The sequence below is a fragment of the Salminus brasiliensis genome, chromosome 18 (assembly GCF_030463535.1).
Source record: "Salminus brasiliensis chromosome 18, fSalBra1.hap2, whole genome shotgun sequence".
Lineage (NCBI taxonomy): Eukaryota > Metazoa > Chordata > Actinopteri > Characiformes > Bryconidae > Salminus > Salminus brasiliensis.
Window position 1 is genome coordinate 36,371,402 of NC_132895.1, and position 27,225 is coordinate 36,398,626.

The 27,225-nt window shown below is 39.3% G+C and overlaps 1 protein-coding gene across 6 annotated transcripts in view; it reads left to right on the forward strand.

The window, feature by feature from the left end:
- LOC140539915 (uncharacterized) overlaps positions 1-25,996 on the forward strand; it is a 245,519-nt gene extending 219,523 nt beyond the window's left edge. For 4 of the 6 annotated variants that reach the window (XM_072662753.1, XM_072662755.1, XM_072662756.1 and 1 more), the window contains 25 exons: positions 1,579-1,771; positions 1,912-3,661; positions 4,048-4,221; positions 4,617-4,790; positions 5,306-5,479; positions 6,032-6,205; positions 7,368-7,544; positions 8,561-8,734; positions 8,974-9,147; positions 10,150-10,317; positions 10,435-10,599; positions 11,297-11,470; positions 11,690-11,866; positions 15,805-15,981; positions 16,364-16,537; positions 16,914-17,087; positions 17,169-17,345; positions 18,029-18,211; positions 18,961-19,128; positions 19,244-19,420; positions 20,116-20,289; positions 20,509-20,685; positions 21,523-21,693; positions 22,556-22,717; positions 25,357-25,996. In XM_072662753.1, the coding sequence (XP_072518854.1) occupies positions 1,579-1,771; positions 1,912-3,661; positions 4,048-4,221; positions 4,617-4,790; positions 5,306-5,479; positions 6,032-6,205; positions 7,368-7,544; positions 8,561-8,734; positions 8,974-9,147; positions 10,150-10,317; positions 10,435-10,599; positions 11,297-11,470; positions 11,690-11,866; positions 15,805-15,981; positions 16,364-16,537; positions 16,914-17,087; positions 17,169-17,345; positions 18,029-18,211; positions 18,961-19,128; positions 19,244-19,420; positions 20,116-20,289; positions 20,509-20,685; positions 21,523-21,693; positions 22,556-22,697 (5,742 nt within the window). In that variant the 3' untranslated portion in view covers positions 22,698-22,717; positions 25,357-25,996. The remainder of the gene's footprint in view (positions 1-1,578; positions 1,772-1,911; positions 3,662-4,047; positions 4,222-4,616; positions 4,791-5,305; positions 5,480-6,031; positions 6,206-7,367; positions 7,545-8,560; positions 8,735-8,973; positions 9,148-10,149; positions 10,318-10,434; positions 10,600-11,296; positions 11,471-11,689; positions 11,867-15,804; positions 15,982-16,363; positions 16,538-16,913; positions 17,088-17,168; positions 17,346-18,028; positions 18,212-18,960; positions 19,129-19,243; positions 19,421-20,115; positions 20,290-20,508; positions 20,686-21,522; positions 21,694-22,555; positions 22,718-25,356) is intronic. The other 2 variants (XM_072662751.1, XM_072662752.1) reach the window with 1 other exon arrangement.
- The last annotated feature ends 1,229 nt before the right edge of the window (positions 25,997-27,225 follow it).

Here is a 27,225-nt window from a genome sequence, read left to right on the forward strand (position 1 = left end):
CACTCAAGAACATTTACAGAGCCGTCCCTAAGCCTCTCCTGTGTTGTCTTGGCTGTGTGCTAAGGATCATTGCCTTTAGGGGCTTTCTTTCTTTCACTGAGGAGAGGCTTCAGTCTGGCCACTCTGCCATAAAGCCCAGATTGGTGGAGTGCTGCAGTGATAGTTGACCTTCTGCAAGTTCCTTCCATCTGCACACAGGATTTTTGGAGCTTAGCCAGAGTGACCGTTGGGTTCTCGCTCACCTCTATTACCCTTTTTCCTTCATTAGTTAGTGTGGTGGGGCGGCAGCTCTTGGACGAGTCCTGGTTGTTCTAAACTTCTAGTTGGAGGCCAGTGTGCTCTTGGGAACTTTCAGTGCAGATATTTTATTGTAGCTTTTTCCAGATCTGTGCCTCCACACAATCCTGTCTCAGAGCTCCACATGCAGTTCTTTCCTCCACAGGGCTTGGGTTTTGATCTGATATGTATTGCAGGTGTGAGACCTTAAATAGACAGGTCTGGGTCTTTCCAAATCAGGTCTAATCAACTGAATTTACCACAAATGGACCCCAATCAAGGTGTAGAAACAATTTAAAGATGATCAGGAGAAATGGGTTGTTATAGCAAACAGTCTTGAGATACTTGAGAAGTTTGTAAGGGGTGGCTCTAGGGCAAGGCCTCCGCCTGCCACCAGAGGGAGGCCCAGAGTCACACCAGCCAGTAATTAAGGCCAACTCGAAACACCTGGGAAAAGGCTATATAGGCACACAGATCCAGTTGCCCCACTGTGTTAGCGCACAAACACTCGTTTAGCAGAGGAAGGCAGGAGTACCTTGCATGTTTAAGGTGGTATTAACTTCAGACTCCTAAAGATGGTGCTGTACAAGGATTATGGGGCTATAAATACCTGAGGAGTGTGTGAGTGAGTCACTGGATTTGGGCGTGGCCAAAGACCATAGTGTGAAGGAAGTAGCAGAATCTGCAGGTGTATGGACACATATGGTCATATGGGTCTACCAGCAGTGTTAGAAATACCAGCCTACAGGAATTGTGGCAAAAAAAAGACAAAACTGATAAACAGAGATAAACAGGGACTGCCATCAGGTTTTACGGCTCGTGAATGAGCTTCCAAACAAGAACTACATCTTGTTTGTGTACACAAGGTCTTCACTCACTTCTGCTCCAGAATGAGGAGAATTTCCTGTAGGCTGGGATTTCTGCCACTGCTGGTAGACCTGTGTGACCGTACGCTTCCATACCAATCAATTCCACACAACTGCTTTATGACCCATTTTCCACACATCCAATGAGACCCTCACTGCACTGTACCACCTTTCTCAGTCTATGAATCCCGACACTCACCCCGCAGGTATTTATAGCCCCATCATCATGGATGTTTAGGTCTTTTATCACTTGTAGCAATTTTGACCAGATAGCAAGAGATTTAGGCTATAAGTGCCAAGATCCATGATTTAGTTTGGAACATTTGGAAATGTAACATTAGAATTTGAAGTAAATGGTAAAATAATAAAAATAATTTAAAACTTGATTGTTATTTTTATTCATTTAATACATTTTCTTACTTCTTTGCTCCTAAAGGATCTCGAGAACAAAATGATTGCGTTTATAAAACACGAGCTGAAAATGTATAAAAAACTTCTGAGAAAGGAAAACACAACTTATTACAGAAATGTCAAGCAAATGAAGTGGAATTTAAAACAGACTGTGCTCAACATGACCCTGAATTTCCTAAACCTGATGAATCATAAAGACGTCGCTACTGCACTGCAAAGTAAGAGATCAACAGATGACACAATATGATAATTATATATGCAATAGTAAATATATATATATAAAAAAATACAAGACTGTACGTGTTTCTGTAACTATTTTACCTTCTTTTTCTCTGCTGTTTTATTATTTATTCATTAGATAAGCTGAATGGAATTATACAGCGTCCACTTAAAGAAGGACTGATAAGTAAGTTTGACCGTGTTCGTGAAGGAATTGCAAAGCAAGGAGAGTCCTCCAGACTCAATGAGATCTACACAGATCTGTACATCACTGAAGGTGGAGCTGGACAGGTCAACAAAGAACATGAAGTGAGACGTATTGAGAAAAATCAGATGCAGCAGGATGTACAAATCAAATGCAAGAACATGTTTGAACCTTTACCTGGACAAGACAGACCAATCAGAACTGTGCTGACACAGGGGGTTGCAGGTATTGGGAAATCAATCTGTGTGCAGAAGTTCATTTTGGACTGGGCTGCAGGTGAAGATCGTCAGGACATCCACTTCATATTCCCACTTCCTTTCCGGGAACTGAACTTGAAGAAGGGACGTCAGAGTCTGATGGACATCATCTGTTTTTTTTTTCCAGAGACAAAAGGACTGATATTATCAGATCAGAACAATGTCATGTTCGTCTTTGATGGACTGGATAAATGTAAACTTCCTTTGATGTTCCAGAAAAATGAGAGTCTGAATGATGTCTGTAAACCAGCCTCACTGGATGTTGTGCTGACAAACCTCATCAAGGGAAATCTGCTTCCCTCAGCTCTGATCTGGATAACCACTAGACCAGCAGCAGCCAGTAGGATCCCTGCTGAGTGTGTTGACCGGGTGACTGAGGTGCGTGGTTTCAATGATCAGCAGAAGGAGGAATACTTCAGGAAGAGAATCAGTGACGAGAACCTGGCTACAAAAATAATTGAGCACATTAAAGAATCAAGAAGCCTCTTCATCATGTGTCATATCCCAGTCTTCTGTTGGATCTCAGCCACTGTGCTTCAGAGAATTCTGGAAGAAACAGAGAGTGGAGAAACACCGAAGACACTGACAGAAATGTACACATGCTTTCTGATCTTCCAGGCCGTACAGGGGAACCTGAAGTACTCTGGAAAGAATGTCTTGGACGTACCGTGGGATAAAGAAGCCATTCTGTCACTGGGGAAATTGTCTTTTCAGCACTTGGAAGAAAGCAATCTGATCTTCAATGCAGAAGATCTAGAAGCATGTGGGGTTGACCCCAGTAAGATATCCGTATACTCAGGACTGTGCACTCAGGAGACTGACAGATTTCTCGGCACAGTTTTCAGCTTTGTCCATCTGAGCATTCAGAAGTTCCTCGCTGCCGTATTTGCATACTTATCTCTCAGAAATGACCACAAGAATGTTTTTGACCAACAGTCCACATCAGTGGAGAGCAAAACCACAGAGCTCACTGAATTTCTCAAGACTGCAGTAGACAAGGCTTTGAAGAGTGACCATGGCCACCTGGACCTCTTCCTTCGCTTCCTCCTGGGCCTCTCACTGGAGTCTAATGAGAAGCTCATCCGAGGTCTGTTGACCCAGTCTGGAAGCAGGTCTGACCACAGAAAGGAGATAGTCGAGTACATCAAGCTAAAGTTTAATGACAACCCATCTCCAGAGAGGTCCATCAATCTGTTCTACTGTCTGAATGAGTTAAACGACGACTCTCTAGTGAAAGACATCCAGAGTCACATGAGTTCAGGAAGTCTCTCTGAAGCTGAACTCTCACCTGCTCAGTGGTCAGCGCTGGTCTTTGTGCTGCTGACATCAAAAGAGAAGCTGGAAGTGTTTGACTTACAGAAGTTCATCAGATCAGAGGAGTGTCTTAACAGACTGCTGCCGGTGGTCCAGGAAGCCACAACAGCTCTGTAAGTAACTCATTGTCACGGACATTGTAGCTTCTGTTCCAACACAAGACAAACAGGAACCACCTCACAACACGTGTGTTACTTCCATTATGAAAGGGAAAAGGTTCCATGCCATCATTCATGCATGCACCTGACCTTGCACACGGCTGCAGAAACGCTGGTGATTGGTCTATCTTTGTATGACAGTGGTAATACATTGAGCATGGTCAGATCTGAGGTGATGATCCAAATAAAATGATAACAGAGCAATATAGTAATTCTCATCAATGTGCTGATTTTTAAAGCTCTGATGTGATCAAAAAGTTTCATAATTTACAATCAATTATGTCAATTCTAGGAAATATAAGGATTAAATAAATACTCTGTTGTCTCACTTTTACTTTCAGGCTCAGTGAGTGTAACCTGACTGAGAGAAGCTGTTCAGCTCTGCTCCAAGTTCTCAGCTCAGAATCCTCTAATCTGACTCTGCTGGATCTGAGCAACAACCCCATACAGGACTTAGGAGTAGAACTGCTGTCTGAAGGACTAAGGAGTCCAGCCTGTAAACTGGAGACACTGAGGTAATTTGTTCTCTCATTATAATTCTGTGGCATCAAGTCCTCCACAGTGGTGTCTGGAAAATACAGTTAGTATTTTTAAATGCTTGTGTTCAAACCTAAAATCTTGGGGAAATGGCTAATGCATGTAAACACTGAGAAATTCTAAATGATACAATATTACACACCGAATATGATTTATTCATGATTTATTTACGTTTACACCAATCATGGTTCACTAATGTTGGCATGTTGACAGCCAACATTTATAATACATTATAAAAACAGTATTCACAGAAGTGTCACTGCTTCACTTGCCTTTTATACAGAGCACTGCTACATTACATAATTCAAATTTGCTTAATTCAGCATATGATAAAAGATTTCTAGCACTTTTTCTGTCTCACTTTTACTTTCAGGCTCAGTGAGTGTAACCTGACTGAGAGAAGCTGTTCAGCTCTGCTCCAAGTTCTCAGCTCAGAATCCTCTAATCTGACTCTGCTGGATCTGAGCAACAATCCCATACAGGACTTAGGAGTAGAGCTGCTCTCTGAAGGACTAAAGAATTTCAACTATAAACTGGAGACACTGGGGTGAGTTTATCTGCCATTATAATGCTGTGGAATATTTTACACAGAAGGTGAAAGTAGAAGTAAAAAAAGGACTGCACTAAATCAAGTCCTCCACAGCGGTGTCAGGAAAGTACAGCTTGTATTTTAAACTGCTTTTGTTTAAACCTAATTATTCATTACAGGAATCATACTGTGATCAGTAATCATTAAATGTTGTGCTTAATTCAGCATTTGTTATTCTGTCTCTTTCCACCAAGATGAGGACCAGACAAATGACCAATAAGAACATTTTTCCAATACATAAGGATATTGAGAAATCAAACAGATAAATGTGCTTGCTTAAGATGATAATTGGCCAATGGAAAACTATACTGTTATATTATATATTAAGGTATATTTTAATATTATGGACATTTACCTAATCACTTACTATTAAGAGCTAACCTAGTATAAACTCTCTGAAATGACTTATTAATTTGAACATTTATACAAGATTTGAGATTTGAGCACTTTTTCTGTCTCACTTTTACTTTCAGGCTCATTGAGTGTAACCTGACTGAGAGAAGCTGTTCAGCTCTGCTCCAAGTTCTCAGCTCAGAATCCTCTAATCTGACTCTGCTGGATCTGAGCAACAATCCCATACAGGATTTAGGAGTAGAACTGCTGTCTGAAGGACTAAGGAGTCCAGCCTGTAAACTGGAGACACTGAGGTAATTTGTTCTCTCATTATAATTCTGTGGCATCAAGTCCTCCACAGTGGTGTCTGGAAAATACAGATAGTATTTTTAAATGCTTGTGTTCAAACCTAAAATCTTGGGGAAATGGCTAATGCATGTAAACACTGAGAAATTCTAAATGATACAATATTACACACTGAATATGATTTATTCATGATTTATTTACGATTACACCAATCATGGTTCACTAATGTTGGCATGTTGACAGCCAACATTTATAATACATTATAAAAACAGTATTCACAGAAGTGTCACTGCTTCACTTGCCTTTTATACAGAGCAGTGCTACATTTTCTTGTTTGTTTCATTCACGATAATACTCTAAAGGGTCTGCAGCCCTTTAATGCCTCCAGAGTTAATACAGCCCTGATCCTGTAAAGAAAAAACTACCAATACTGACCAACACTCTGTACTTGTGTAATATAGGTGTCAGATTGTCATCACTAATCATTACAGCGGGCTTAATTCAGCATTTGATAAAAGAATTGAGATTTGAGCACTTTTTTGTCTCACATTTACTTTCAGGCTCAGTGAGTGTAACCTGACTGAGAGAAGCTGTTCAGCTCTGCTCCAAGTTCTCAGCTCAGAATCCTCTAATCTGACTCTGCTGGATCTGAGCAACAATCCCATACAGGACTTAGGAGTAGAGCTGCTCTCTGAAGGACTAAGGAGTCCAGCCTGTAAACTGGAGACACTGAGGTAATTTGTTCTCTCATTATAATGTTAAAGTTGTATAATTAATATAACAGGGCTGTTCAGTACAGTGACACACATACCTTTATTTTATGCACCCTCCACCACACCCAAACGAAATCTTCAACAAAACAGAAAAGCCCAACCGGGGCTCTAACAGTCTCTGCACACGTGTATAATCCAGACCGCGATTTGACAGCTCAGTCTGTTTTATGCCATTCACCTGGCTCATTATCCTCCATGGCCACAGGTGAACGGCATCAGGGTGGTGTAGGGTGGCGTGCCCACGGCTCACTCCTGCCTCCTCACTGCCACAGTTTGGTTTATGAAAAACACTGTAATCTTACATTTTTATCTGTTCTATGTGAATATTATTGTTATTTACTGTCTTACTATTAAGAGCCTGTAGTGAAATCCTGTCCTTCTATCTGTGATTAATGTATTTAGGATATTTAATAAGATATTTCATAACAGGCTTAATTGCACATGGGTATGTGATTTATGCACCACAGTAAGTTACTTATGTTTTTTTTTATGTCACTGTGTAGTGTGGTTTAGAGAATCCACGTTAGTTTTCCACGTTTGTTCCAGTTTTTATCACGTTTCTGTCTCATCTGTTCTAGCTCTTGCCATGCTTGTTCCAGTTGTTTTTCTAGCCTGCCATGGTCTTGCCTTTCCATGTGCTTTAAAGCACATGGCTCTGTTTTGGTTTCTCATCCATTCTAGTCCCTCCTGCGCCTCAGTGTTCACACCTGTACTTTGTTCCTTGCTATGCCGTCTCGTTCCCTCCAGGTGTCCCTTGTCCATTCTTGTATTTATATCCCTGTGTTTCTAGCTTGCCTTTGTCTGTCCTTGCACATAGTGCATGTACTTGTGTTCCTGGTTTAGGTGTTCATGTTGGCCTGTTTTTGCATGTTCAGTTTATGTTCTTAGATTAAGCTTTTTAGTGTCTGGTTATCACCTCGCTCTTGTTTTTTGTATCCTGTCGTGCCTTGTTTACTTGTGTACTTGTGTAAATAAAATTACCTGCACCTCAGCAAGCCGCTTGACACAGACATAGATAATGGACATATGCAGATTATTCATATTAGGCCTACAGACATATACATTTGTGGTTACAATTAGTTTTAATTCTGCCGAGCATAACTATGTTTTGTCCTCTGTTTAGTCTTTCATCTTGCAGTATAACAGGGAAAGGATATACATATTTGGCTTCAGCTCTGGAATCAAACTCCTCATCACCGCTGACAGAGCTGGCTCTCAGAGGGAACGATCCTGGAGACACAGGAGTGAAGAAACTCACTGATTTAGTTAAGAATCCAAAGTGGAAACTGAACAAACTGGGGTAGATATTTGAATTATTGTCATGGTAAATGGTAATGGTACTGATTCAGAAATGTACTTCCTTTACACTTGTGCACAATTATTAGGAGGTCAACACCATATATTAAGGTGTTCTGTCATATTCCAGAACTGCAACCTACCTGGAGCATAAAATGTTCAGAGATTAGAGACATGGCCAAGGTAAGAAGGGCTGAAACCTGATCACCACTCCAGGAAATCTCTGAAGACAGGTTTTTCAAAGGTTTTCTGGACTGATGAAATGGGAGTGACTCTTGATGGACCAGATGGATGAGCTCGTGGCTGGATCAGTAATAGGCACAGAGCTCCACTTCGAGTCAGATGTCAGCAAGGTGGAGGTGGGGTACTGGTATGGGCTGGTATTATTAAAGATGAGGTGGTTGGACCTTTTCGGGTTGAAGATGGGCTCAAAATCAACTCCCAGGCCTACTGACCGGCCCCTTTCTTTAAGTGGTAGTGCAAGTGGTGAAGAAACAGATGAAACGGACAGCTACATGAATGGAAGGCTTTTCACTGTTATTGAAAAGAAGGGTGGCTGTCACTGATTTATTTATATATATATATATATATATATATATATATATATATATATATATATATATATAAATAAATCAATCAATCAATCAATTTACCTATGTTTACCTTCTTAAACATTCATGTTTGAGGTTTATTAACATTTGGGATTTACCAAGAACGCTGTAGTTGATGATTAATAAAAATAATCCTAAAAATAAGACTTGCCTAATAATTGTGCACATAGTGTTTTCTTTAAATTTATTGTACAAAAATATTTTGTACATCATAATCCCTTAATTCACTTAAAACAAATGTAAATTAATATCTATTTGATTGTAACTGAGTATTTAGCCATAAATAAGCTGCTCTGATGCAGAGGAAGTCAGTTGATGTCGATGCACTGTATATCAGAAAAAGAAGGGAATGAATGGCATAGTCAGTAAAATAAAAAATTACAAAGAAATCCTCTTTTTGTCTCTTTAGACTGTTGAAAAGCTCTGCTGCAGAGAAACTCTGTGATCATCTGACTGAAGCTCTAGGAATAAACCCCTTACTGCTGACAGAGCTGGATCTGAGAGGGAGAATACAAGGAGACTCAGAAATGAAGAAGCTCTCTGATCTACTGGAGGATTCACACTGCAGGACTCAGAAACTTCAGTAATGACTTTTGATTAATCTCATCATTAATGTCTTTAATTGTAAAATTATATTTTAGTTAAAATTATTCATTAAAATTATATTTTGTCATTTGAGATTTCAGCACTGCTACCTTTTTGCATCTTAATGACTTTCATTTGCATGTGTTTTAGTAAAATGAAGATAATCTAAATTATAATTTTGTTCATTTTACTCTTCATTTTATGGACAATTTCTCCACCATAATTCTCTGTATGCAGGCTGAAGAACAGTGATATCACAGAGGAGGGCAGTTCTACTCTATTATCAGCTCTTTGTTTAAATCCATCACACCTGAGAGAGCTGGATCTGAGTGGGAATAAGATAGGAGACTCTGGACTGAAGAAGATTTGTGCTCTACTTAACAATCCATCCTGTAAACTGCAAATGCTGAGGTGAGTTCTTATTATTGTTTATAAATGAAATTGTAATATAGCAACATCTTTGTAATAATGATAACATGGAATTAAAAAAAAGTTAAAAAATTATGTTTTAACAGCACATTAAAATTAAGTTGTCATTGGGCCACAGAGTCATTTATTTAGATTTATTTATATAGTGTTTTAATAGCAGATATTGTTATATATCATTTTTTCAGAGACAAGCTGCTAATGAATCCGTTCAGTGAATGTGATTGTGATTGGATTTCTTAAGTGTGTGTGTGTGTGTGTGTGTGTGTGTGTGTGTGTGTGTGTGTGTGTGTGTGTTCTGAATGGGTTCTTCATTGCTGGTTTATAAACAGAGAGAGGCGAGCGGTTCTCCCGCTGGTAAAACAGTGCGTTTCTGTTAGGGTTTATAAAGGATCAGATATTCTGTCTGTTTTACAGCTGGGTATAATGTCTTTGTTGAAACACAGCGGTTACAACAAAGACTGGGATTAAAATAGCCGATATATTATTTAAATATGCATGGATCAATCCCAACCCACTGAACATAACTCGTGAATGAGATTTATATATTTAAAAAAAATTATATCACAGTATACAATATTTCATAAATCTCTTCTTATTATTATTATTTTTAAAAATCCATACATTTTGCAGTGATGTGATCTTTGAGGTGCTAATCTTGAGTACTGCTTGAAAATGTAATAGTTCACTTATGCTATCCTCAGCTGAAGGCAGTTAATATTCTTCCCATGTTCTTCCACATTTCTATTGGATTTTGGTAAAGGCTTTGACTTGACTGCTCCAAAATATTAACTTTATTCTTCTCTCTAACCATTCTTTGATAGAAAGTGACTCACAAACCTTCAAACACCACTGTACTGTGTCACCGCAGGACATAGAAATAAACACATGCTGATTCTAATCCCACTTCATTAAAAAAAAAAGTCCTGGACTTGCATTTAACCTAAAGATACATTAAAATGTTGCTGTTCTGTCATTTGCTTTTAGGATCAACGATGATGATCTAACAGAAGAAAGCTGTTCAGCTTTAGCCACAGTTCTCACCTCGTCCACTCTGACAGAACTGGACCTGAGCTCCAACAACCTGCAGGATTCAGGAGTGAAGGAGCTCTGCAGTGGACTGAAGGATCCTCTCTGTAAACTGAAGAAGCTGAGGTAAGATCTACTGAGATGCATTACTCTCATCACACAAAAATCTCACAACTTCTCAAAAGAAGGAGAATTGTTGTCACAATTAGAAATAAATGTTCTGGTCTTTTGTTCTGGGTTTAGTCTTTCATTCTGCAGAATAACAGAGGGAGGATATGCAGCTCTGGCTTCAGCTCTGAAAAGCTCCTCATCAGCCCTGACTGAGCTGGATCTTAGAGGGAACGACCCCGGAGACACAGGAGTGAAGCAGCTTACGGGTTTATTTATGAATACAAAGAAAAAACTGAGGTGATTAATTTATGAACTTATAATCAATTTAATCCTGAGTTATTTACATTTAGACCTGTTCTGTCTATTAGTTAAAAACTAATAGAAACATTGTTTTCATTTAATGTAGTAATTGAATTGTTGGGAAGAGCCTTTCCCCTTACTCATTTTACTCGCACAGCAGAGAATGTGGACCCTGCACAGTAGGGGTCTTACATTCTGAGTCCAGTGCGGCAATATCAATCTATCAAGATATCTAGAGGCTATATGCAGCATATACAAGCAGAGCACGACAACATACCCCTGCACCAACAAAAAGGTGTTTGGGGTTATATACTGTGTTGGGGTGAATTTGCTGGGACGTCCACTCCTGGGAAGATTAGCAACTGTTTTACGCTTGTGAATAGTCTCTCAGTGTAGAATGTTGGTTTCATTGTTATTAAATAAGTAAAGAGACGGTGGAATATGTTGTGTGTTGTTGTTCATCTGAGGTTGTATTTATATAAACAAACATTTCCATTTGGTTCATACATGACATTGTAGTATTGTTGGTATTGTACACTAGACCCAGACCCAGGAGTCTTATCAATCAGGGTGTGGGGAGCTGGGGGCAGATCAAAACCCCAGAACTGGGTTGAGAAACGTCTCTAGAGTACCTATTTAACCATTATTGAGTTATTGAGTAGTTCATTAGACTGTACTGATGTTCTCTCTCCAGACTGCTGAAAAGTGATGCTGCAGAAGAAGCCTACACTTATTTTAAACACAAGCTGGGTAAAGACCCCTTACTGCAGACGGAGCTGGATCTGAGTCAGACTGAACCAAAGGAGATCAGAGTGAATCAGCTGTCTGCTCTCCTGGAGGATCCACACTGCAGACTGCAGAAACTCACGTAAGGAGCTGGATTCATTAAATGATCTGTAGGCTGGTTTATCTACACATGAGCTAGTTTTCTCCATGCACACTGGTCTTGAACTGATAATGCTGGTTTATTACTTGACTTTACCTACCCTACAGTAGTTCTCTTGCTTTTGTTTGAGTTTTAAGGACTGACCCCAGCTGAACGAAACTACAGCCCTCTTCTTCTACTACTTCTTCTCTGTCTCTGCAGGATGTATAAATCCAGCAGTATTACAGAGAGAGACTGTGCTGATCTGATTTCTGCTCTGACTGTAAACCCCTCACACCTGAGAGAGCTGGATCTGAATGAGAATAAACTGGATCAGGCAGGACTGCAGAAGCTCTGTGATCTACTGAAGAATCCTCACTGTAGACTGGAGAAACTGAGGTGAGAGCCTGAAGTGAAAGCAGCAGCTAAATGTCTTCTAGAACTGGCAGTATTACAGAACAACAGTGCATTTGTATCTTTAGTAATTTTGGAAAGTCTCCTTGTCAGGCGATTAACAGCACTTTAATTTATTTACTAATTACCAGGTTTAGTTGATCTGTTTGAGCAGAGAAATCAGGAAAGACTCCAGATCTCAACTCTGGAACTATTTTGTATGAATAAAAGTTGTATAAAATATATAGTTGTGATCCAGTCCAGCGAACTAAGGCGCTGACACTATGGCGCTTAATGACCTAGTCAGGTGATTAACAGCACTTGGCCTTGCAAATGTCTGGACTATCCACAAAAATATAACCAGTCTGGTTGTTCCACCTAAAGTAGACCCTCGAATATGTGGAGATGAAATTTGACTACCAGGGTCACTGCAGTAGCAGAGGTGGCACTTTGTTCCCACCTCGGACCAAACAAGCAATAAGATGCAACTTATTCCATTGATTCGTTTAAAGAAAAGAGTCATCATTCAGAACATCTTGGTTATAACACAAATAACTGTTTAAAATTGAGTTGTTCACAGTTTGATCCCACCAAGAGAAGGTTACAAAGGTGACTGGACTACCAGACGAGATAACCTGAAAATCTCAAGGAATCCTCTCCGCAGTTAGTGACCGAGTTACAGGTTTTACCTTTGAGCCAACATAGCTTACCCTGCCCGATTTCAACAAAGGGTCTAAAGAAGAGAGATCAACGCTACCGCTCAGTGTTACAGGTGCACATGAAACAAGCCACTGGAACTGTAAAAGCCATGTGTTTTCACCATTTTAAAAGATGTGTGCTACTGGAAGTGTACCACGAGTAAAGTCTTGCCCAGGATCTGTCTCATAACTGCATCATAACACGTATTCTGGGTTAAACCAGTGTTGCTGAGAGTAGAATAGAAACAAAATGGATTCAATTCTGTCAAGTTCTTACCTGCCCCTCCCTCCACACCTGCACCTGTCCCTGCACCTGATCCTGTTCCATGGGTTGAACCACACTTACACTGTCGTGGCTTTCTGCTCCAATTGCTTGGGCCACTCCAGTTTGTGAGAATTAACCCGATGTGTAGACGTCCACAGACTTATTCACTGCTACCATGCATCAGGCTTTTGATCACCCTGTCTGTGGAGGAGAGACCGCCCCCCGGTTCCTAAATATACGACAGGGGAAAAGATCTGTGGCTGACTATGCAGCTGAGTTTCACACTATGGCTGCTGAGAGTGGTTGGAACTCATCTGCATTAATGGCAGCCTTTCAGCAAGGGTTGAGTGAGAACCTCAAAGATGAGTTATCCCAGCATGATCCTCCTCCTTCCCTCAAAGATCTGATGACAGTGCTCCACATACCTCTGGGGTGCTTCTCAATGCTGCCATGTCCTGGGGACCAGACCAACAGAAGCACCTTAGAGTGTACTGCTTCTCTTCAGCTGCTTCAGCACTTTCTGGGTTTTGCTATTTTTTCCGTAGCTTTATCTGGAATTTTAGCACGGTTGCTGCTCCACTAACCTCGCTAACAGTAACAATGGGACAGTTTCAATGGACCAGTGCAGCCCAGAAAGCCTTTGAAGAGCTCAAACACTGCCTAGTCACAGCTCCAGTGTTACAGCTTCCAGAACCTGATGTTCCGTTTGTGGTAGAAGTGGATGCTTCTGATATACAGTAGGTGTTTGGGCTGTGCGATCAGAGCGTTCAGGTGCTCACAAAGTTTTTCACACCTCCTCACACCTACAGAGCAAAACTATTATGTCGGTAACAGGGAGCTTTTGGCAGTGAAACTAGCATTGGATGAATGGAGGCACTGGCTGGAGGGGGCTAGCCACCAGTTCCTGGTCTGGACCTCAAGTTGCTCAGAGGATGGAGGATCAAGGTCCATGTGCTGCCAGTGGATTCGGTCTCTGATCAAGGCCCACAGTTTGCCAGTAGGTTCTGGAAAGCATTTTGCCAGCTACTGGGTGCCTCAGTGAACCTTCAGTGGCTTTAATCCACAATCCAATGGTCAGACTGAGAGGGTCAACCAAGACCTAGGATGGACCCTTCGTGGCCTCTTGTAATCCCTCCAGTTGGGCTGAACACTCATCCTTGGGCATGTCCTCTTCTGAGTGCCAGTTTGGGTATGCCCCCCCTATGTTTTCAGAGCAGGAGGATGAAGTGGGGGTCCCAGCAGCTGGGCATTTTGTTTGGCGATGCTGGCAGGCCTGACGGAAAGCTCTCCAGCTTGCCTCAGCAGACTGGAAAAGTTGCTGCAGACTGGAAACGACCTGGTTTTACCTTACGGCCAGAACAGAGAATCAACCCCACATTCCACGGGTCACGCCTAAAGCCCGTACTCTGCAGCACCCTTGCCTCTGTCCCAGCTCCCCTGCCCTCACTTCTGGTGGCCGGGTCGCCCGCTTACACTGTTCGGCGTCTCTTGGACTCACGGCGGGTCCAGGGCTGCACCCAGTATCTGGTGGACTGGGAAGGACATGGGCCTGAGGAACACTCCTGGGTCCCTGCTCGTAACATTCTGGACCTTGAGCTCATTCGGGCCGAGGGGTTGGGAACATCTGATGCCGTTCCTCAAAGGGGGGGTTCTATAAGGGTGCAGACTGTGGCTAGGCAACCTGCTATACCACCCCCAGCCACTAGTTTTGCCCTCTCTTTGGTTTTGTTGTTGCTCCTTTTTTCTTTTTCCCACCGTTTTCCTTTTTGTTTGGGAAGACTTTTCCTGTTGCTCTGTGATTTCGAGCAGGTCAGTCTTCCCCTGGTAACCTCAGTTAACATTTCAATTGCAGATTTCCTCCGTTTCTGAGAGTCCTAGTCCTTTCAGCACTGTGGTGTTGTAGCTCACTCAGTTCATACTGGTCTCCCACCAAAGAGGTTGGTGGTTCTAATCCACCTCCAGGTGAGCTACCTTTACAGCTTTTTCCTTTTTCCAGCGCTCTTCATCTTCATTTTTTTTTGTTCATTTTTCTGGGTTCTCTGATGGTTCTGATTAGCATTTCTTCTTGACTCGGAGCCAGATAAACTGAAAGATTCACAGGACCACACGGATGTGTGATCAGTCAGTCCCAACCCCCCCTACACATCAAACAACCAGGGAATGAAGTGACTACGTATAATTTGAAATTTACTGAGTATCAGTAAGAAACTAGAAATAACAGTAAAACTCTTTTAGAGCACTATTAATTATAAAATACATTAATTGGGGCTAAAGCTTGTCTGGTTTAAGATGATTTGATTCTTATTAACTTTCTCTGTCTGTGTAAGAATGATGGTTTCCAGCAAACAGCCCACGTGACTCGCTCCCCTCCAAGGCCCAGATATTAATCAGTTGTTATCCTACTTATATTTCAGGCTGGCAGACTCTAGTGGTCTCCTACTAAGGCCTGGTTCGTTCATACACTTTTTAAATGCTTTAAATCAGCAGCCCAATTGGCCTTGCTCTCTCCGGAGTGGGTAGATGGCGCTCTCCCCTCACATCGCTTTGCTGCGTTGGTGGTGTTGCTGGCGTTGCTGGCGTCTGCGGGTTGGTGCGTTGAAGTCTAGTACACTGCGCTTCCCTCCAGGCGTGTTGGTTCCCCCGTGATGTTGCATTGAAGGCAGTTGGAAAAATGCATGGCTTGTCTGTGGTTGTTGATCCGCCCTCACTAGTGGTGGGGGCATTGCATGCAATGGGGGAAGAGTATGTACGGGTTGGGTATATGTATGTATGTATGTATGTAGGTATGTATTTACCTGTAACACCAGATAAGTACCATTAGTCAACTAACATCTGAGAGTATGTTTGCTCCAAAATATGCATATATATTTCACTGATGGATGGAAAGTGTCTTGCTCTCACAAAGACTATAATACTGAACGTTTGAGTATTCTACTACCAGTGTTCACTTCTCCCATTCTCTCATTTTGTTGTACATTCAGTCTCAGATGTTGCTGCATCTCAGAAGAAGGATATGCTGCTCTGGCTTCAGCTCTGAAATTAAACACCTCATCACCCCTGATGGAGCTGGATCTCAGAGGAAATGACCCTGGAGATAAAGGAGTGAAGCTGATCATGGATTTAGAAAAGGATTCACAGACTAAAGGGAGAAGAATTAGGTGAACTGATTTTACAGCACCGCTTGTGTTCAGTACAGTTTGGTACAGTTAGTAAATGATTTAACTTTGGTCTTTTTAAATTTGCATTAAAAATATCCACTTTCTTAATAACTAATATCTGATTGCACTGTTTTTGTCCTTCATTTATGAAATAACTGCAACTGTTTGTAAATGTCCTTTTACAATGTTAAAGAATATCATTTATCTTTGACTTCAGAGCAAATCTGAAATGTAATAGTACAACTCTACTATGTTTGCTTCACGTTACTCATTATATTTGATTAATAACAATATATTTGATTTTCTAACTTAGAATGAAAGAGCAATGTAAGCAGCAGTGTACAAAGACAATGACTATGTAATATTATTCCTGTATCTACAGACTGCTGAAAAGCTCTGCTGCAGAGGAGTTCTGTGATCATCTGACTGGAGCTCTAGGAACAAACCCACTACTGCTAAGAGAGCTGGATCTGAGTGGGAGAATACAAGGAGACTCAGAAATGAAGCAGCTGTCTGATCTACTGAAGGATTCACACTGCAGACCTGAAAAAATCAAGTTAGTTTTTCCTTTTAATGAACTTTTCTATTTTTCACCAATATACAGATCTGTGTTGGTATTCTCTGTAGAACTGTTCCATACACAGCATATGACGTTTGCTGTATGTTTTAACAAGAGGACTGATTGACATGAAATCTTTACAGAAGGCTTTGAGGTTTCATTCATTTTGAATATGAATATGTAAATATGTAACATTTAAATTGAATTGAAATAAAATGTACTTATTATTTTTAAAGTTATTATACATACACTATTTTTTGCTTTTATTATGATTAATCTAGCAGTAACAGCTATCTAAATTATGCTAACTGAATACACAAACTACACAAACAAAATAAATCTAGAAATAATTACTGTTGTTTTTTTTCTGCAGATTAAATAACAGCAGGATTACAGAGGAAGGCTGTGCTTCTCTATCAGCAGCTCTTTCCTCTAATCCCTCACACCTGAAAGAGCTGGATCTGAGTGAGAATAAACTAGGAAACCCTGGAGTGAAGAAGATCTGTAACCTACTGAAGATTTTGGACTGCAGACTTGCTAAACTAAAGTTAGTGTGTTACTCAGTCTCAGAAGGATACATTAAACATTTGAATTGAAGTTTTAACTGTAACATTTCTCTTTTCTCCAGTCTCTCAGACTGCAGTGTAACACAGGAAGGATATGAGGATCTGGCTTCAGCTCTGAAATCAAACCCCTCATCACACCTGACAGAGCTGGATCTCAGAGGGAACGACCCTGGAGACTCAGGAGTGAAGAAGCTCACTGATTTAGTAGAGGATTCAAACTGTAAACTGAAGACACTGAGGTGAGAAACACCATTCCTTACCTACGTCTTATACTGTGGTGAGCTGTAGGTTCTCAATGGACAGATCCATGTGGCTGGGATTAATAGACCGTTTTAGAACACTCAATAAATGACCACAGACTGAAGAACACACTTCACCAACACGACTAATGCAACTCACTGCCTGATACAAACTGCAGGACTGGAAAGAGACAACACTGCAACAGCAACTACAACCTGCACAGAAAAATAACGTTACGGGATTTAGGTTAAAAGCCACATAAAGGACAAAAGAACACATTTTTCTTTAATTAAATGTTTTATTGAAATAAATCCCACACAAAACCATAAATGTCAGCTGGAGAAAAGCGATAACTGCACTGAACATGTCCTCATTTCAACAAATAATGAAGAACACTAAATGAATGAATTCCAACATCCCAAATGAATACTTCAATATTTGTATTATTCTAGCCTGGTCTACTGAAATGCATACTGGTACATCCTTGGATAAATATGAAAAGCATCTGGACACCTGTACCTTTAGTGTGGATACATAATAATGTATTTAATTTTCTTAAAAGAAATTAGTTTGCTCAGTGGTGTGGCAACACTGATCACATCTGGGAGTAGAATAAAGAGCAAATGAGTTATAACATTGTTAATCTGTGTTCTCATCCATTGCTTTCATCTCATCTTTGCAGGCTGTTGAAGACGGCAGCTGCAGAGGAAGCCTGGACTTCTCTTTCTTCAGCTCTGGGAATAAATATCCTGCTGCAGACAGAGCTGAAACTGAGCAGGAATCCAGCAGGACCTTCAGGAGATTCCAGAGTGAAACTACTGTGTGCTGTACTGCAGGATACACACTGTAAACTGAGGAGACTCCGGTCAGTATTCTGATCTGTTCCTGCAATAATTAATACGGTTTTCCTTAAAAGGTGCATGTAGTGGAAAACCTAAGAGAAAATATTGGATATAGAAAGTTGGATGTACTGTGTCATTGTTGACATTCTTCACTGTAATGTTCACTCTAGTCAATATATGGAAACCAGACTGCAAAAACTGCTTGTTTTTAATGACCTTTTGTTTTATTCACGTTTTTGTGATGAAAATGAATACCAGCAGCTCAGCTCCTCACATTCATGATGAAGTTAAAAGGAATGTTTCAGAGATGCTTTGGGCTTTTTAAGAACAGAGGTTGTGTATATATAGATATATTCATCATAAATGTACAGAAACAAGGGGATATTGCTTTTATCTCAGCAGATTAATATCATTATCAACACCCATTCACACCATTAGTTTATAGTTCAACTAAAATGACAGATTGATGGTAAGTCCCTCAGTGTTCTCTGTCCTGAAGTGATCAACTGTTGTGTTGAGCCACTCTGCTTAATGCAGCTGTTCATTCAAACGTACCTGCACCTTACATTTGATATAAATGGTACCAAATGTTGGTTGTAGTAGTTACAGAAACAAGCAGAATAAAAACATTTTATATTATCATATTCTCAAAAGAAATAATCGATTTTACTGAATTATTTTCAGTTTAGTAAATATTAGTGAAGCTGAATGGGTTTCATGTTTTTATCTTTTTATATCTTTTTAAATGTGAAATGTCATCATTTGCTTTTAGGATCAACGATGATGATCTAACAGAAGCAAGCTGTTCAGCTTTAGCCACAGTTCTCACCTCGTCCACTCTGACAGAACTGGACCTGAGCTCCAACAACCTGCAGGATTCAGGAGTGAAGGAGCTCTGCAGTGGACTGAAGGATCCTCTCTGTAAACTGAAGAAGCTGAGGTAAGATCTACTGAGATGCATTACTCTCATCACACAAAAATCTCAACTTCTCAAAAGAAGGAGAATTGTTGTCACAATTAGAAATAAATGTTCTGGTCTTTTGTTCTGGGTTTAGTCTTTCATTCTGCAGAATAACAGAGGGAGGATATGCAGCTCTGGCTTCAGCTCTGGCTTCAGCTCTGAAAAGCCCCTCATCAGCCCTGACTGAGCTGGATCTTAGAGGGAACGACCCCGGAGACACAGGAGTGAAGCAGCTTACGGGTTTATTTATGAAAACAAAGAAAATACTGAGGTGATTAATTTATGAACTTATAATCAATTTAATCCTGAGTTATTTACATTTAGACCTGTTCTGTCTTAGTTAAAAACTAATAGAAACATTGTTTTCATTTAATGTAGTAATTGAATTGTTGGGAAGAGCCTTTCCCCTTACTCATTTCACTCGCTCAGCAGAGAATGTGGACCCTGCACAGTAGGGGTCTTACATTCTGAGTCCAGTGCAGCAATATCAATCTATCAAGATATCTAGAGGCTATATGCAGCATATACAAGCAGAGCACGACAACATACCCCTGCACCAACAAAAAGGTGTTTGGGGTTATATACTGTGTTGGGGTGAATTTGCTGGGACGTCCACTCCTGGGAAGATTAGCAACTGTTTTACGCTTGTGAATAGTCTCTCAGTGTAGAATGTTGGTTTCATTGTTGTTAAATAAGTAAAGAGACGGTGGAATATGTTGTGTGTTGTTGTTCATCTGAGGTTGTATTTATATAAACAAACATTTCCATTTGGTTCATACATGACATTGTAGTATTGTTGGTATTGTACACTAGACCCAGACCCAGGAGTCTTCTCAATCAGGGTGTGGGGAACTGGGGGCAGATCAAAACCCCAGAACTGGGTTGAGAAACGTCTCTAGAGTACCTATTTAACCGTTATTGAGTTATTGAGTAGTTCATTAGACTGTACTGATGTTCTCTCTCCAGACTGCTGAAAAGTGATGCTGCAGAAGAAGCCTACACTTATTTTAAACGAAAGCTGGGTAAAGACCCCTTACTGCAGATGGAGCTGGATCTGAGTCAGACTAAACCAAAGGAGATCAGAGTGGATCAGCTGTCTGCTCTCCTGGAGGATCCACACTGCAGACTGCAGAAACTCACGTAAGGAGCTGGATTCATTAAATGATCTGTAGGCTGGTTTATCTACACATGAGCTAGTTTTCTCCATGCACACTGGTCTTGAACTGATAATGCTGGTTTATTACTTGACTTTACCTACCCTACAGTAGCTCTCTTGCTTTTGTTTGAGATTTAAGGACTGACCCCAGCTGAACGAAACTACAGCCCTCTTCTTCTACTACTTCTTCTCTGTCTCTGCAGGATGTATAAATCCAGCAGTATTACAGTGAGAGACTGCGCTGATCTGATTTCTGCTCTGACTGTAAACCCCTCACACCTGAGAGAGCTGGATCTGAATGAGAATAAACTGGATCAGGCAGGACTGCAGAAGCTCTGTGATCTACTGAAGAATCCTCACTGTAGACTGGAGAAGCTGAGGTGAGTAGAATTGCCTTTATAAAAGAGCAGCAAGTCTAAGTCTAGAAATCAGGGTTTGGTTTTATGGGGTTGATTTAAAAAAACAAACTAGTGCGTTTGCATTCGTAGACTTTCAAAGATTAAATAAGATAATAATTACAGAATACTGGTGAATTCATGTATTATTATTTAATTATTATGTTGCTTTTAAATTTATAGCTCCATGTCTTTCACAGGATAAATGTTTGCTATAAATGAGTTGACTGTCTTTTCTTCAGGCCTCCATAAACTCTTTGAACTCCATTTCCCACAATCCCACTACACTGTCCCACTGAAATTCTACTCCGTACATGTCCTGTTCTGGACGCTGCAATTCAGCACATGCAGTCATACAGAGAATACCTTGTACACAATGAGCCGTGGATGAAGTGTCCACATGGTTTGCATGGTATTGTGGGAACTTTAATGGATTATTGATTTATCATGTTGTTCATCACTCCCACTCCCTAACTGCATTCCTCGAAAAGAGTGTTAGTGAGGTCAGGATGTTGGATGATCACCACTCCACCTCATGTCCCCCTCATCCCATCCAAAAGTACTTAATGGAGCCTCACCATCGTTCCAGAGAACCCAGTTCCACTGCTGGGGGGCTTTAAAGCAACTGCCTCGGGGGGAAAGCACTGACTGAATCTTGCAGTACTGACTGTTCAAAGTAACTGTTCATCAGCAGGGTTTTCCACCCGATGATGAAGCGATTATACGTTATATTTACGGAATACAGTATTAATGATGTAAATGTTTACATTAGTTTCTTGTCTTGTACTGAATACTGTCTGTTGTCTCCCTCACCCTCTGCAGACTAGTCCAGAGTTTAACAAAGGGAGGCTGTGCTGGTCTGGCCTCGGCTCTTTATACAAATCCATCCCACATCAGAGAGCTGGACCTGAGTCTGAATAAACTGGGAGCTTCAGGAGTGAAGCAGCTCTGTCGTCTGGTGGAGAATCAGAAGTGTGAACTACAGAAACTACAGTAAGTAACTCAGAGTTTATTCTGAATAGACGTCATGTAGTAAATCATCCTGAATAAAGCTTTACTTTGATTATTGATTATTAATCTGTTGAGGTATGTTTAGACTTTTATTCTGTGTAGTTTGATGTTTTACTATTAAATATTAATAAAAGGTTTATAATTTAATAGCTGTACAACTTTATCATGTACACCTTTTCATAATGTGTGTGTGTGTGTGTGTGTGTGTGTGTGTGTGTGTGTGTTCTAGCATTAGCTCTTCCTCCATAAACATTAGATGGTCCAGAACTTTCCTACTTGTCTCCTCATTCACACCTCCTTCCATCACCACATTACACCTATTCACACACACCTCCACAGACGTCCTGTAAAATACTGCGTACTGTAAAGTTCTTCTGTTTACTTATTAAAGCTATTAATTACCTCACTCCTTCTTACCTGTCTGATCTTCACCTAGTCTACACACCCTTCCTCACTCAGGTCTTCTTCAGCCGGGCTACTCACTATTTATCTATTCATCCTTCATTGTGGTATTGATGCAGGGTTCTCTAGATCTGCTCTTTGACTCTGTGACCGTCTTCCTCTTGTGGTCCAGCAGACTAACTCTCTAAACCATCTAACCTTAAACCTTCTGTCTCAGATGTAGAAAGGTCCATTCCTTATCATTCCAAAATATGTACTACTTTTAAACTGATTTTCTTTCAAGCCTTTGTTGTTTTACTTTTAAGTCCAGTATCTCACATAATTAGAATGTTATACTGAGTAAATTACACTTCAAACAGTATCAACATAAAAAATTAATTCCCTGATATTATTACTATTTATTTATTTATTTATTATTAAATAATAATTTGTTTTTCTGCAGGCTTAAGAAATGCAGTATAGAAGAGGACGGCTGTGCTGCTCTGACTTCAGCTCTATCCTCAAACCCCTCACATCTGAGAGAGCTGGATCTGCGTGAGAATAAACTAGGGAAGTCAGCGGGACAGCTCTCAGAGCTGATGTAGAAATCTGGATGCAGTTTACGGTAAGAAAACTCTGACAGTGAATAAAGAACGTAGTTATAACATGACTGCTGTTAGTGAATGTGCTGAGATGATCACATTAATTCTGTGTTTAAATCATTAAAAGCAGCAAAAGAATTCACTTTTTAACTGACTTTAACTAACCTAGTATTATTATTATTATTATTATTATTATTTAATTATTATTATTATTATTATTTTATTATTATTATTATTATTATTACCTATTATTATTATATATTATTATTAAATATAGTCTGATTGTTCAGTAAAGTCAGGTTCAGTAAAGTCAGGTTCAGTATTAACCTATTATTATTATTATTATTATTATTATTATTACCTGTTATTATTATATATTATTATTAAATATAGTCTGATTGTTCAGTAAAGTCAGGTTCAGTAAAGTCAGGTTCAGTATTAACCTATTATTATTATTATTATTATTATTATTTAATTATTATTATTATATATTATTATTAAATATAGTCTGATTGTTCAGTAAAGTCAGGTTCAGTAAAGTCAGGTTCAGTATTAACCTATTATTATTATTATTATTATTATTATTATTATTATTTAATTATTATTATTATATATTATTATTAAATATAGTCTGATTGTTCAGTAAAGTCAGGTTCAGTAAAGTCAGGTTCAGTATTAACCTATTATTATTATTATTATTATTATTATTATTTAATTATTATTATTATATATTATTATTAAATATAGTCTGATTGTTCAGTAAAGTCAGGTTCAGTAAAGTCAGGTTCAGTATTAACCTATTATTATTATTATTATTATTATTATTATTGTTACCTATTATTATTATTATTATTATTATTATTATTAAATATAGTCTGATTGTTCAGTAAAGTCAGGTTCAGTATTAACCTATTATTATTATTATTACCTATTATTATTATATATTATTATTAAATATAGTCTGATTGTTCAGTAAAGTCAGGTTCAGTAAAGTCAGGTTCAGTATTAACCTATTATTATTATTGTTATTATTATTATTATTATTATTATTACCTATTATTATTATTATATATTATTATTAAATATAGTCTGATTGTTCAGTAAAGTCAGGTTCAGTAAAGTCAGGTTCAGTATTAACCTATTATTATTATTGTTATTATTATTATTATTATTATTATTATTACCTATTATTATTATTATATATTATTATTAAATAGTGTGATTGTTCAGTAAAGTCAGGTTCAGTAAAGTCAGGTTCAGTATTAACCTATTATTATTATTATTATTATTATTATTATTATTGCTTATTATTATTATTATTATTATTATTATTACCTATTATTATTATTATATATTATTATTAAATATAGTCTGATTGTTCAGTAAAGTCAGGTTCAGTAAAGTCAGGTTCAGTAAAGTCAGGTTCAGTATTAACCTATTATTATTATTGTTATTATTATTATTATTATTATTATTATTATTATTACCTATTATTATTATTATATATTATTATTAAATAGTGTGATTGTTCAGTAAAGTCAGGTTCAGTATTAACCTATTATTATTATTATTATTATTATTATTAAATATAGTGTGATTGTTCAGTAAAGTCAGGTTCAGTAAAGTCAGGTTCAGTAAAGTCAGGTTCAGTATTAACCTATTATTATTATTATTATTATTATTATTATTGCTTATTATTATTATTATTATTATTATTGTTATTATTATTGTTATTATTATTATTATTATTATTATTATTATTAAATATAGTCTGATTGTTCAGTAAAGTCAGGTTCAGTATTAACCTATTATTATTATTATTACCTATTATTATTATATATTATTATTAAATATAGTCTGATTGTTCAGTAAAGTCAGGTTCAGTAAAATCAGGTTCAGTATTAACCTATTATTATTATTATTATTATTATTATTATATATTATTATTAAATATAGTGTGATTGTTCAGTAAAGTCAGGTTCAGTATTAACCTATTATTATTATTATAATTATTATTATTACCTATTATTATATATTATTATTACAGTAAAGTGCAGCTGGGATGTTTCTCATGTTCTCAGTCTGAACACATCAGAATGTCCCTTTTTAATCCATTGGTCAATCAGCTGAGTGAGTGGACGAGCAGAGTCTGTAGATGAGTTGCAGGAGTAACAAAACTTATTTAAGAAAATGATATTAATCAAATGCATCTTTCTGAGAAATGAATTTCTAACATCACATGTTAAAGAGGTGAGGGGGAATTATCACTCACACAGTGAACATACTGGTGATCCTTCATTTTACAGGAGAAAATGTATTTGCTCTTAATATCCTGGTAAATCTGCTAATGAATCTTCCCTTTTAGTACCAGTATTAATATTGTAATCACTGCTGCTTTAATATAGAGATCTGTTCTAGTCAGGGATATTTCAGCACTGAGCCTCTAGTGGACAGACAGTAGTTAGTCCTCCACATTGACAAAAGCAGTGTGTGAGTAGTGCTGCTGTCTTGTGTTGGTACTGTCCCCTTTAAAGCCTTCTAACATCACTTGTTCAGCTTCACCTCCCTCCTGATGGTAACACTGATCATGATGAATTCTTTATAAAACGGGTTAAATCTTTATTCAGCAGTACTAATGATTTCTCTGATGTTTCACTCACAGATTGGATCAATCTCTACTAAACCGGTTAACTTATTTTACATTGCTCTGGGGAATCACAAACAAAACACAGCACAGTGCAAATCAGGAGAAACCAGAAGAGGATGATGAAGTAGGGGAACAGGACGGAGCGGGTCAGTGTAACCGGACCTCTGTACAGACTGCAGGGGAACGGGGCAGAGCGGATCAGTGTAACCGGACCTCTGTACAGACTGCAGGGGAACGGGGCAGAGCGGATCAGTGTAACCGGACCTCTGTACAGACTGCAGGGGAACGGGACGGAGCGGGTCAGTGTAACCGGACCTCTGTACAGACTGCAGGGGAACGGGACAGAGCGGGTCAGGGGAACCGGACCTCTGTACAGACTGCAGGGGAACGGGGCGGAGCGGGTCAGTGTAACCGGACCTCTGTACAGACTGCAGGGGAGCGGGACGGGTCATCCTGTCATAAAAATAAGAAAAAGCAGCAGAAGAAGAGTTGATGAGGACAGAAGTTACCAGACGAAGGTTACTACCCTCTCAGCACTGAACTGTGGATCACTCCTCCTCCTCCGAATCGTCCATCGTTTATAATGTTCCATGTCTGCTTCATCATGCTGCACATGTTGTGTCTGTTTATGGAAATAAAGGTCATTCAGCTGTAATGTTCAGTGTGTAGATACCTTTTACCAGCTCTCAGAACTTCATCAGCTTGTTTAGGCTATGGTGTTCTCAGCTAGCGGTGTCCTCAGCTCCTAATGTAATTAAGAACGGGCAGTTAACAGGAACAGTGGAGGTGGAGGTGAGTCTGGATGACCTAGAGATCTTTCAGAGAGATCAAAGTCATGTTTCACTGAGTGAGACCTTCAGGAAGATTCAGCCTAATCTTCAGTGGTGGAGCACTGGTCTACTGTGCAGCAACACCTTTACAAATATGATTGTCACTGAAGAGTCATCAGAAGAAATCCTGCGTCCTGTTTTACAGGACTGATGCACTTTGTGAACAGGTCCTGTGGACTAATGGTGAAGTTACACTAGAGATCTGCAGTGATCAAAGGTATGTGTGCAAAAGAAAGGTTGCAGAAGTTAATGAAGAGAACATCTCCAACTGTTAAGCAAGGGGCTGGATGGATCATGCTTTGGGCTTGTGTTGCAGCCAGTGACACAGGGAGCATTTCCCTGGTAGAGGAGCAGAATGGATTCAGTTAAAGAAAACATTAGACAAAAAGATACAGATAACCAGAGAGAGCAGAGCTTTTTAGGCATGACCAGATCACCCATCTGATTCATTCTTATAAAAAAGAAACACATCAGGAAGCTCAGACACCAAACAGCCCAGTCTACAATCTACAACCAGGAGATGCCCTCATACATCTAAATACAGTGAGTTTGCTTCAACATCCAAACCACTGGAAGCCCTCAAGAACATCAGGTCAGGTTAGATTGATAGAACACATCTTAAAGCCTGATCAGATCTGGATTCTTCAGAGAAACAGATTAAACCAAGATTACCTTCAGAATGGAGCAGGAGAAGGAAGCCTGTAGAAGTGAAGCACTGTGAAATGAATTCATTTACTTCAGCTGAGAGTTGAAGTGCAAACATTAAAGACAACAAACAGAAACAGTAAAAAGATCAGAGGAAGTCCTGCCTCCTCTTTCAATGACTGTAGACCTGTGGCCTTCACATGCACCTCCTCTCTGTGTGCTGACTCGTGGCCTTTGCTGATCAGACCCAGCACTGCTGAGTCATCGGTGAACTTTATGATGTGGTCAGAGCTGTGTTTCACCACACAGTCCTGAGTCAGCAGGGTGAACAGCAGAGGCCCCGTGTTCAGGTTGATGGTGCTGGAGATGTTGTTCCTAACCTGGACTGACCAGGACCCAGTTGCAGAGG